Below are 12,480 nucleotides of genomic sequence, written 5' to 3'. Positions count from 1 at the left end.
GCACACGCGGGCGGGAGCAGGAGTTTGCCAAGTCTGCCCCGGGTGCGCGGTGTGCGCGGTCTCCCCCACCCCCGACGCGGGCAGCGAGCCTGCAACAGGCGCGGGTTTCGAAGGTTTCAGGTCCCAGCAGGCGGTCGCCCCGAGTGCTAGTGCTTTTGGCTTTGGCTGAATGACTCCTGAGCCACGTCACCAGTTTGACAGCCTCGCACCAAATCAGAGGCGGCGCGCACCGGGAGCCCCGAGCGTCCCCCGCAGCTCCTGCAGATTAGAACTCGCCTCTCCTAGCTCCTCCCTCAGTCCCATTTAAAACTCCGAAAAATTAAGAGTGGACTCAGTTTCCGCAGCGCCTTCTTCCACTGCAAGATGGTAAGTGAGGAGCTGGCTTTTGCTAGCTCGCTGGTGAAGCCTGGGGGTGCTGAGAGCTAGTAAGCTTTGCATTTAGAATCTCTTCCACCTTGGAAGGGAGATTTCTCTGCTACCTGTCAATTAAGACGGGTTCTTTGCTGCCCATCTCGCTTTCTCATTCCCCATCTCTCTCATCCTTTACCTTCTCTGTTATTTTTGTCTCCCAACTTTCCCCGTACACCTGCACTCACTTTTCATTCCACATCTTTCTGTAGCTTATGCACATATCAGCAAACACTTGGACTTAACCTAGTCTAGGGCTATTTGGGGTTTGTTTTCTTCTCAGGTGTCAATTGCATAATAGCTCAGCTCTAATTCCAGTAATAACCTCAGGGAAAGAGCCTACAAACATGCTTTTAGAATAAAAGAAAATAGCACTTGATAAACTTTGGCTGAATTTCTTTAGTCTGCACTGCCCAAGCTGGACTTGCTTCAATATGGGCTTTTTCAAAACTTAATTTACCAGGAACATGTGATTTTTTTCCTCTTATTTGTTTCCTTTGTTTATGTTATGCCCAAGAAAGTCCTCAAGTCAACAAGGAGTTATAGTGGTCAAAAGAGTCTGTCCAAATCTGCACTCCGCTGAAATGAACGGCTTTTACCTGATTAAACATTGACAAATAATTAGAAATGGGTTGTTGTACAAATTAACCCAGGAAGGCTGCTGCATACCTGCCCCTGCCTGGACATCTGGAAAGACTGTGTTTGAGGAGTCCTGGGAGGAGGGTGCTCACTGGCTCAGAACACAGTGGAGAATACCTGCCAGGAAGTTAGGAGTGGCAAGATAACTTTGCAAGGGCACTGAGACCTGGTGATGGAGAGACTAGAGCTTGCTGTCTCTACTGATTAATTTAGTTCAGCTCTGCTTCTATATTTACTTGGAGTGATTTTATGCTCCTGAGCTTAGAGTGAGGAGTGAGGGGCAATATGTATTTCATTATCTCTGGAATATATCTATGTATCTGTTTTAAACCACTCAGATACCACAGGACCCAGTAGCATTTGAAGCCAGAGGAAAGGAAACGAGATGAATGGGGCACCTGTAGAATTCAGAAAGTACGAAACTAAAATAAGGAGGTTAGATTATATTTTGTTGTTCTATTTATTTCAGCCTTAGTATGATTTGTCTTTCAAGGCTATTGGAAATATAATTAAGATATTTGCTAGAAAGAGTCAAGTAGTTCTTATGGCTTTGAATCATTAAGTAAAATTCCTTTTACTTAGATCATGGGTAGCCTGTTAGATGACTAAGACATGGCAATAGAGAATACTCCTGGATATGTACCAATTTGGAGCATCCAAGACTAGCCTGTTCTTTGCTGAGAGGGTCTTAGGAAAGTACTGGGTAAGCCAAGGAGCTGACTCCCTTCTAGTATTTATATTTTGACCACTCAAAATTAACCTGGGCTCTATACTTAGCACCTTTACTGTTTTTGATTCATTGCGTGTAATTTCGGCATCTTTCTCCCACCCTTTCCTCTCTCCAAATCCCCATCACCCCATCTGCTGGGAACCCCTCTACCCTTCATACTGATTTTCACAGAACACCGTTCTGCCTTGCCAAGACCAGCACTTTGTAGGAGGCCAGAGCTATAATTGCCCGTATTCCACTACAACGTCAGAATCTAGTGTTGACGTTTCCACGGAGACTTGGGTCTCTTTCTGGGCTGCTGGTCTCCTGGACAACAGAGAGCCCCAACAAGCACCACAGGCACAGGGTAAGTTCTGCTCTTCCGCTTTCCTGGTAGATCTGAAGCCCTTTCTCCAGCACCCATAGTTGCAAAGCATCATGGGCTGGAACTCTGTAGAAGGGATGGTATGAAGAGTTTAAGAAAGCCCAAAGATTCCTGCATTATACAAGCTAAATAATCCATTCTTTTGTACATGCCAAATAGTGAAAACAAGATTCTTCCTCTTGCCCGCTGGACAATCTGTATTTCTCACTATACCTTTCAGTACTTGGAGATTTCCAATTCACTGAGACAGTTTGGGTCTGGGTCAAAGTTTTATAAGCAATACTAGTGGGATGCTTTTGGAATCAAGACACCAGTTAGAACATTTCTTTTGGAGTTTCCCTAGGTATGAGAGAAAAACAAGGAGAAATACTAACTTAATATTTTATTTCATAGAGCAAATTCTATGAACAGTGTCTTGTAAGTAGAAAAAAAATGATTCTTTTTTGCCCAAAGAAGACTTCAATTTTGGAGGGAAGTATAACATTGATGGAAAATTGCATATTGACTTTAACCTAGAGCTTAGTCAACAGTATTTATAAATATTAGATAAATGTATGTGTTAACATTCAAGTTTCTGAAAGAACTCTGAGACACTTTAGAATTAAATACCTGCACTATTGATTCTGCCACATATTTTTTTAATTTGAGAAAAGACACAAAAAGCCCCAAACTATCAAAAAACACACATATCAGGAAGAAAGTTTTTCAGTTTTTATCTTCTACCACAAGCAACAGAATGTCCAAGACTATGAAACAAAACAGTTTATAAAATGTTATTCTTGACTCCTTATCCATTGTTCTATTTTAATTAAAAATATTTCAGTCATGTTTCTGTTTAAATACAGAAAGGCAAGAGTCAGAACTGTTCTAGGTGAGGAAAAGAAGATAAAAGTAAACCAATTTAGCATGCCTGACCATCTTTTTCTTGGTAGGTACAGCTTATTGTCAAATATGACAACAAAACAAAACACCCATTTGTAAAAGCCTGTAAAACATACAGAGAATGGTATTTGAAATACATGAGTTATCATTTTGAGATTTCACCAATGTCTTCAGAAAAGTAAGGTACAAATTATTTTAAAGTAGAAATTGCTACCACATAGAATTCTGCAAAAATATTCTCCATCAGAGTTAACTGATAGGCAGACAGGCAGAGATTTTCATCTGGGGAAAATGGTAGCATCAAAAATAGAATTTGATTCTAGAGCCTACATTTTCAAGCAGTAAAGCTTAGAAAATAAGATAAAAACATAGTGGAATTGCAACGCTATGCCTAGTGGGGGGTGGATCAGTAAATAGTTGAATGAATTAATAATGCAGATGGGACAGTCTTTATAAATTTAGCCAGCAGGAATGCATATAGTAGGGAGGGATGTGACTTGTTAGCTCTTAAAAATGCACCTCTGTAGCTATTCTGGCATATAGTTTATAAATATTTGTCTTTTATGGCATCCTGGCCCCTTCCTAAAGCTTTAAATATTTTGTTTTCCTGTGTGGAGGCAATGGCTATTTTTGGAATGGAAATTGAACTTTAAACATTCTGAAATATTTTTGTAAATTCTTTATCGACCCAAAACTGCAAGTGTGTTTTCTCAGTTACCTATTTGGTGTTTCCACATAGAATCATCCAGTGACTCGAATTTCCCTTTTCCTAACTCTTGTTCATGGGAAGAGGCTCAGCTTTCCTCTCAGCTCTACAGAAACAAGCAGGTATGTACAGGGGATCAGAACACGGGGACCGGCCATGCTCCATGCAGTCCATTCTTAAGGTTGTTCCTCAATGTCACACTGCTTCCTTTCCCTTGTAAATTCATACGTTAACTTTCAGTTTAGGACCAAAGTGACTATAAGTCTATAGAGTGATAAAATTTAGGTGATAATACCAAAGAAAAAACAAATGAACAATCCCCAGAAAACAAACAAAAAACACCACCACAACCACCAACAGCAACCAAAACCCACTAGGAAGATCAGAAGTCAAGCCCTGCACATATATTAGTTGTATGCCCTCTTGAATCCTTATTTCCTTATCTGTGAAATTGAAATATTTGGGCTACCTTCCTCTGTGAGCTGTTAGAAAGATCAAATGATATAATGAATGTGATAATATTTTAAAATCATAGTTCATCACTTGGAGAAGGAATAATGGTTGTAAGTTTTTGACAAAGATTGTTTCACATTCCATAATTTGCTTATAGCTGTTCCAGAGAGAGTAATTTAATCAAGTGGACACATAAGCCAATCAATTTGAGGCTGAGGGAAGCCAACCCACCTTTTTTTTCTTCTTTTTTTTTGTAAAGTACAAGGTAGGAGTCCAGCAAAACTTTTCCAAACACCTTTTTCTATATTTAAACAGTTGCACGCAGTTCATTTTCCTACATACCTTCCCTTGTGGTTACAATTTTAAAAGTCATATAATCTCTTCAAACACTTGGCAATGAAAAAAAAAATCAGGGCACAAAACTGAACAATCAGGTGGTAGGTGGGTGTAGACTGAATTTAGGCCTCTGAGGAGGAGGGCTCCCTGAGGTAGAGTTCTTAAAACAAACAAAATAACAATCAGGCTTAAGCAGGTTAAGGATCAGTAGCACTATTACATGGTTACAAAGTCAATATAGTGGAGCAGCCTTCACCATTGTCTACTTTTTGCAGCTCCAAGATACTCTGGTGCAGAAGGAAGAAGAACTTGCTAGGTTACATGAAGAGAATAATCACCTCAGACAATACCTGAATTCTGCTTTGGTTAAATGTCTTGAGGAAAAAGCCAAGGTATGTACCTCTCCCCTCTATAAGGACAGAGTGGATATAAGTCTATTTGAGAAAGGAGAGCATTTGGATAAAACTCCTTGATTAAATGGAGGAAGTGTACCAAGCATGCCTTCAAATGCATTTATAGGATGGATCGATTTTTCTAATCAAAATATAGCACTTTCAGAAGAGTTTTTTATGTATCATTTCTTGGAAGCAACTAGATTATATATTTTAGTCAGATATTACAAAAGAAGTCACTTAAGGATCACAAGCCAGCCAAGGGAGTTGCTGAGACCACAGAACTTAATCAAAAGACAGACTTAGTTAGATGGAACATTGGAGAGGGAATCAGATCTGAGGAACGCTGGGTTTTTTTCATTATCTGTTTGACTTTCCATGAATCACTGTCACTTAGGGCCTCAGTTACCTTCATCTGCAAATGAATGGGCTAAAAGATCTTTTAAGAATCTTCCCAGCTCTGAATTGTCATGAATGTGACTGAAGCCCAGATCTCTTGACTGTCAATTAGAGTTTGCTAATTACATTATCTTTATTTTGTAATTGATTTTTAGAGAGAGGGAGAGGGAGAGAGACAGAAACATCAATGTGAGAGTAACATCGATTGGCTGTTTCCTGCACAGGCCCTACCAAGGATCCAGCCCAAAACCCAAGCAAGTGCCCTGACCAGAAGTCAAACCAGCAACCTTTCAGTGCACAGGATGATGCCCAACCAACAGAGCCACATTGGCCAGGGCTACATTATCTTTTAATAAGCATTTTTCTTACACTTTTAAAATGAATTATTCTTAACTCAAGGGTAAATAGCTTGCCCATAGCCCCTTTTTGTTCTTCTTCATTGCTTTGGGTTTTGTATTTTTTGTTATCTTTTTGCCATTCTGTTATTATTATTGCTTTTTATCAATCTTTACTTTCTTCTAGACAAGCCACATTATTTGAAATGATTTAATCTAAATTGATGATGCTTTTTTACTACTCTTACTGGACATAACAGTTCAGAGAAAAAAGGGCACACTATTTTTGATTCCTTTACAATTCAGCTCTTATCATTATTAGCCTTAACTCCAGAAAAAGAACAGTTATTAAATTAGTGCATGATATTAATTAGGCAGTTTTTTTCTCTTATTCTCAATTTTGCAAGATTTAGAATACTATAATACATATCACACGGGAGTGCTATGAAAGTTAATGAAATAAGAGGAAGCAGTGTTACATAGTGTTTCTTTTTTCTTTTTGGACAGTAATTGCAACTAATTTTATTATTTTTATTTTTTAAATTTATTTTTATTGTTGAAAGTATTACAGATGTCCCTATTTTATTTTTTTAATTTATGTTTATTGTTGACACTACTACAGATATTCCCCTTTCCCCCCCTTTGCCCACCTCCACCCAGCCCTGCCTCCCCTTCCCTCTGGCCATCACCACACTGTCATTTGTGTCTATGCGTTATGCATATAATTTTTTGGCTAATCCCTTCACCTTCTTTCATCCAGTCTCCCCTTCTCCCATCCCCTCTGACAGCTGTCAGTCTGTTCCATGTATCCATGTCTCTGGTTCTATTTTGTTTGTCAGCTTATTTTGTTCATTAGATTCCACATATAAGTGAGATCATATGGTATTTGTCTTATTTCAATCTAAGCTGTCACAAAATGTAAGATTTCCTTCTTTTTTACAGCCATGTAGTATTCCATTGTGTAAAGGTACCAGAGTTTTTTTTTTTTAATCCTCACCTGAGGATATATGTTTATTGATGAGAGAGAGAGAGAGAGAGAGAGAGAGAGAGAGAGAGAGAAGATAAACATCAATTGGCTTCCTCCCATATGCACCCTGACCAGCGATCTAACCCACAACGTAGGTATGTGCCTGACCAGAAGTCTAACCAACAATCTTTTTGGTGTACTGGATGATGCTCCAATCACCTGAGCAACCCAGCCAGGGCCCACATCTTTTTAATCCACTCATCTCCTGCAATGATCATAGGGCTACATACTAGTATATACTTTTGAATTAATGATTCAGGATTCTTAGGATATATTCTCAAAACTAGAATCACTGAGTACAAAGGCAGTTCCATTTTTAATTTTTTGAGGAAACTCCATACTGTTTTCCACTGTGGCTGCACCAGTCTGCATTCCAACCAACAGTGCAACAGTCCACATCCTCACCTGCACTAGCTGTTTGTTGATTTATTGATAATAACCAATCTGACAGGCATGAGGTGATACTCATTGTAGTTTTAATTTACGTCTCTCTGATGATTAGTCACTTTGAGCATTTTTTCATATGTCTCTTGGCAATCTTTATGTCTCTTTAGGTCCTTTGCCCATTTTTAATTGGATTATTCATCTTCCTTTTGTTAAGTTGTATGAGTTCCTTATGTATTTTAGATATTAACCCTTTATCAGATATATCATTGGTAAATAAGTTCTCCCATACAGTAGGCTCCCTTTTAATTTTGTTAATGGTTTCTTTTGCTGTGCAGAGCTTTTTAGTTTGATGTAGTCCATTTGTTTATTTTTTTCCTTTGTTTCCCTTGCCTTTGGAGATATATTAGCAAAAAATATTATTATGAGAAATGTCTGAGATTTTACTGGCATATTTTCTTCTAGAATCTTTATGGTTTTGTGATTTACATATATATTTTATCCACTTGAGTTTATTCTTATGTATTGTGCAAATTGGTGATCCAATATTTTTGCATATACTGTCTAATTTTCCAGAAATGTCTGAGATTTTACTGGCATATTTTCTTCTAGGATCTTTATGGTTTTGTGACTTACATATATATTTTTTCCACTTTGAGTTTATTCTTATGTATGGTGTAAGATGGTGATCCAATATTTTTGCATATACCTGTCTAATTTTCTCAACACCATTTATTGATGTGACCATCTTTACTTCATTGTATGCTCTTGCCTCCTTTGTCAAATATTAATTGAGCATAATGGCTTGGGTCTATTTCTGGGTTCTCTGTTCTGTTCCATTGATCTATATGCCTCTTCTTGTGCCAGTACCAGGCTGTTTTGATTACAGTGGCTTTGTAGTATAACTTGATATATGGTATTGTGATCCCTCCAACTTTGTTCTTCTTTCTCAAGATTGCTGTGGTTACTTGGGGTCCTTTTGGGCTCCATAAATTCTTTTGGAATATTTGTTCTAGATCTGTGAAATATGCCATTGGTGTTTTGATAGGGATTACAGTGAATCTATAGATTGCTTTGGGTAGTATGGACATTTTGATAGTTCTTCCAACCCATGAACATAGTATATGCTTTCACTTACTATATCTTCCTCTATTTCTTTTTTCAATGTCCTAAAGTTTTCTGTGTACAGGTCTACTACCTCCTTGGTTAAGTTTATTCCTAGGTATCTTATTTTTTATTGTTGCAATGATAAATGGGATTCTGTTTCTCATTTCTCTTTCTGAGAGTTCATTACCCTATATAATAAAAGCCTAATATGCTAAGTGTCAGACCATTCAACTGTTCGACTAGTCACTATGATGCCCACTGTGACATGTACTGTCCACCAGAGGGCAGACATTCTGACCAGTAGGTTAGCTTGCTGCTGGGTTCCTGCTGATCGAGACTGGGCAAGACGGGCTGGACATGCTCTGGAGACCTCCCATGGTCCCTCCTGGGCCCCAATCGCACATCTGGTGGGGTTCCTCGGCCTGACCTATGCCCTCTTGCAATCTGGGACCACTTGGGGGATGTTGGAGAGCCCGTTTTGGCCCAATCCTGGCAGGCCAGTCCGAGGGACCCCACCAGTGCATGAATCCATGCACCAGGCCTCTAGTCCTATCTAATAAAAGAGAAATATGCCATTGGTGTTTTGATAGGGATTACAGTGAATCTATAGATTGCTTTGGGTAGTATGGACATTTTGATAGTTCTTCCAACCCATGAACATAGTATATGCTTTCACTTACTATATCTTCCTCTATTTCTTTTTTCAATGTCCTAAAGTTTTCTGTGTACAGGTCTACTACCTCCTTGGTTAAGTTTATTCCTAGGTATCTTATTTTTTATTGTTGCAATGATAAATGGGATTGTGTTTCTAATTTCTCTTTCTGAGAGTTCATTACCCTATATAATAAAAGCCTAATATGCTAAGTGTCAGACCATTCAACTGTTCGACTAGTCACTATGATGCCCACTATGACATGTACTGACCACCAGAGGGCAGACACTCTGACCAGTAGGTTAGCTGGCTGCTGGGTTCCTGCCCATCGGGACTGGGCAAGAGGGGCTGGACATGCTCTGGAGACCTCCCATGATCCCTCCTGGGCCCCAATCATGCATCTGGTGGGGTCCCTCGGCCTGACCTATGCCCTCTTGCAATCTGGGGCCCCTTGGGGGATGTTGGAGAGCCCGTTTTGGCCCAATCCTGGCAGGTGAGGGACCCCCTCTCTCCCCCGAGTGCACAAATGTTTGTGCACCAGGCCTCTAGTTGGTATATAAAAATGCCATCAATTTTTGGTTGTTAATTTTGTATCCTGCTACTTTGCCAAATTCATTTATTAATCTAGTAGGTTTTGTTTGTTTGTTTGGTGTAGAGTCTTTAGGGTTTTCTATGTACAATATCATGTCATCTCCAAATAATGACAATTTTACTTCCTCCTTCCCAATTTGGATTCCTATGTCTTTTTCTAGTCTGATTGCTGTGGGTAGGACTTCCAGTGCTATGTTGAATAAACTAATTTTAATTATTCGTTAGGTAAAAATACAAACATTTAAAATTATGTATTACTTCACAATTATTTGATTGTGAAAAGATACATCATTGGTATATCATACTAACTTAAAACCAAAAAACATGTTTTATTATTTTGTGTGTCTATGCATTGTTTATTTACTTTTGCTCAACCTCTTCACCTTGTTCACCAAGTCCTCCAACTCCCCTCCCCTAGTTCTGTCTAGATTCAGATGGTTTAGATGTAAATCTAGGCTTAGTGATTTTAACAAGCCATTACTATGCCTGTGCCTTAGTTTCTTTATTAAAGGAAATTTTAACAGTACTTAAATAAAATGAGATCATGCATGTAACCAATGTCGATTACATGATAGTTGCTATTATTTTCCATTATAATAATAATTACTTCCCTTGATAAAAAATTTAAAGACATAATTTACTCCTTTCAACTTTTAAATGACTAGTAAAAAGTATAAATTGGAATTTCTAGGTGGTAAATTCTCATCATAGATTTAAACTTAGAAACAGAAGCTAATGCAATCAGTTTTACTTGTGCATGTGTGTGTGTGAAAATAGAAGTTTAATCAAGTTTTCTAAGGACTTAAGGAGGCTAGTTACTGTTTGAAGTAGGTGTAATTCCACAACAGTAAAGAAAATGATATTGCTTGATTACCTGACTGTGTAATCAAATGTTATTTCCCCAGAAATTGCTATCATCAGATGATTTCTCCAAAGCATATGGAAAATTCAGAAAGGGGAAGAGGAAACCCAAAGAGCAAAGATATTTTCCTCCTGAGATCCCCCATCGCAAAAATGTCAAGAGAAACCTCTCTAGTGAATTTGCTAACTGTGAAGAACAACCTGGGCCCCCTGTGGACCCCTGGGTCCTTCAAACACTTGGGTTAAAAGATCTCAACACCATTGATGATACCTTATCAGCTAACTACAGTGCCCTCTCCTCTCATCCCAGAAGAATCACCAGCACATTTCCCCAGTTTCTGGAGGATGCAGTTGATTATGAAAAGGCCCCCACGGAGGATCTGCAAATTGACTATGGAGGTGAAAGCACCACTCCTTCCTGCAGCACTGCCAGCCCTGGGGAGGATTTTCACTTCCTTTCTCAACTTTCAAATCCCCCAGGAGGGCTGCAAACTCATCCTTACTATACTTCTGATGTGTCACCCAATAAGACTGAGATGGCCTTTTCCACATCCCTGAGCCCTCACTGTAATGTGAAAACTCATTCCTTCCACCAGGGACAAGCCTTTGTTCGTCGAGATGAAGAGGGGGGCTGGAAGTTTACCTGGGTTCCTAAACAGTCTTAGTGACTCCTCTTCTATCACAAAGGACTGCCATGAACTCTGTTTACAAAGACCTCTCTTGCACTTGAACCTGACTATGTGGAATGCAGAAGCTATTTCCCAGACTGCCTCCTGTCACTTTAAATGTCACTCTCAATTACCCACTTAAATCTGCAGGGAATGGCTTCCAAGATTCTATAATGAAACATGTCTCCTCTTCTTTCACCTAAATTTGACTTGCTTACACACCAACACCTGCTGTTGACTTCCTCCCAGCACTTGAAGAAGGTATTTTTCAATTGCCTGTATATTCCTTTGAGACCTACATTTGCTGTTCCAATTATAACAAATTTAACAGATTTTCTTCTTGCATCAAGCAGTTTAAATGCTCACAGCTTCCACGCTCTCACTTGTATCACTCTCCTGCTCCTCTTCATTTCTGAAAACTGCCTTTAGGAGTACTACTGTTACTCTAAGTACCTGTTACTGAGTGTTCAAGTAGCTGGGGGTGGGGTAGAAACAAGTGTCTTTGCCCATCACCATGGCCTGAAGGCATATGCAGATGTGAGTAATGTTATGTGTAGTGCAGTTCAGTAAGTTGTGTGTCCCAGGGTGGAGTTGACAAGGTCTCTTTAAACTGCTGTCTCTCTGCTGATAAGCAATACCACAGATACATTAAAAAATTAAAGAGAATTAAAATTACCTCAAAATGCCCCAAGGGGTATCAGTCTCTATAGGCACCTGGCATTGCCTCTTCAATGAATAATGGCCCAAACAAGAACATTTTTGAGGGACTTGTGATCACAAATCAAATTATCATCCTAATTACCCAGATGCTGACAAACATTTATTCCTGAAAACATAGGCTACCCTGGTTCTGCCTATGTCTCATTCATTCATTTATTTATGTATTCATTCATTCATGTATTCATTTTTTCATTCATTGATCCACCCAAAATATTTCTAAAACACCCACCATATATCAAGCACTGTACTATTTATGAGGTGATAATAAAATATGAGCAAGTTAGACACCGTGGCCACCCTCATGAGACTTGGAGCCACACATCTGCTGTGGCCTCGAGAAAGCTGCTTCCCGGGTGTGAGGATTCAGTTTTCCCAGCTGCAGAGAGTACAGGAGTTGAATAAATAACCACCAACATTCTATGAATTGAGGCTGGGTCGCAGGAGCTTCACTCCAACACTGCCATCCCAGGTCACTGCTCTCTGTAGGTTTAACAGGCACTGCAGACATGTTGGATGAACTTTACATATAATTAAAAAGAAATGTGAGCCATTTGTAGTTAAGTCTGGAATCATTGCTCTGATTGTAGTATTTTTTTTTTCCTGGTATGAGCCCATTTTGCAGGTTAATTCTCAGTCTGTAGTGAGAATTACTTGCATCTAACAAATAGATATATTAATTTTTAAATGTGTGCATATATTTAATACAAATGTTGACATCAAAGATTTCTCCTTCTCTACATAAAAAAATGAATCCTTAGTGCTCATGTTAGTTCTTCTTTCCAATCCCCCAAGCTACCTGTGCTTCTCAGAATAATTTATACAATAT

General features: G+C 39.0%; 1 protein-coding gene across 1 annotated transcript; it reads left to right on the top strand.

Annotated features, from left to right (window-relative positions):
- Positions 1-318: 318 nt before the first annotated feature.
- Positions 319-11,108, top strand: GMNC (geminin coiled-coil domain containing). The gene is made up of 5 exons (XM_005857810.2): positions 319-366; positions 1,949-2,123; positions 3,763-3,851; positions 4,794-4,910; positions 10,311-11,108. The coding sequence occupies exons 1-5, from the start codon at positions 364-366 to the stop codon at positions 10,929-10,931; spliced, it is 1,005 nt and encodes a 334-aa protein (XP_005857872.1). The 5' UTR covers positions 319-363; the 3' UTR covers positions 10,932-11,108.
- The last annotated feature ends 1,372 nt before the right edge of the window (positions 11,109-12,480 follow it).

Source organism: Myotis brandtii, unplaced genomic scaffold (assembly GCF_000412655.1).
Source record: "Myotis brandtii unplaced genomic scaffold, ASM41265v1 scaffold1135, whole genome shotgun sequence".
Lineage (NCBI taxonomy): Eukaryota > Metazoa > Chordata > Mammalia > Chiroptera > Vespertilionidae > Myotis > Myotis brandtii.
Note: the sequence above shows the minus strand (reverse complement) of the source record. Positions and strands in the feature narration are given on the sequence as shown.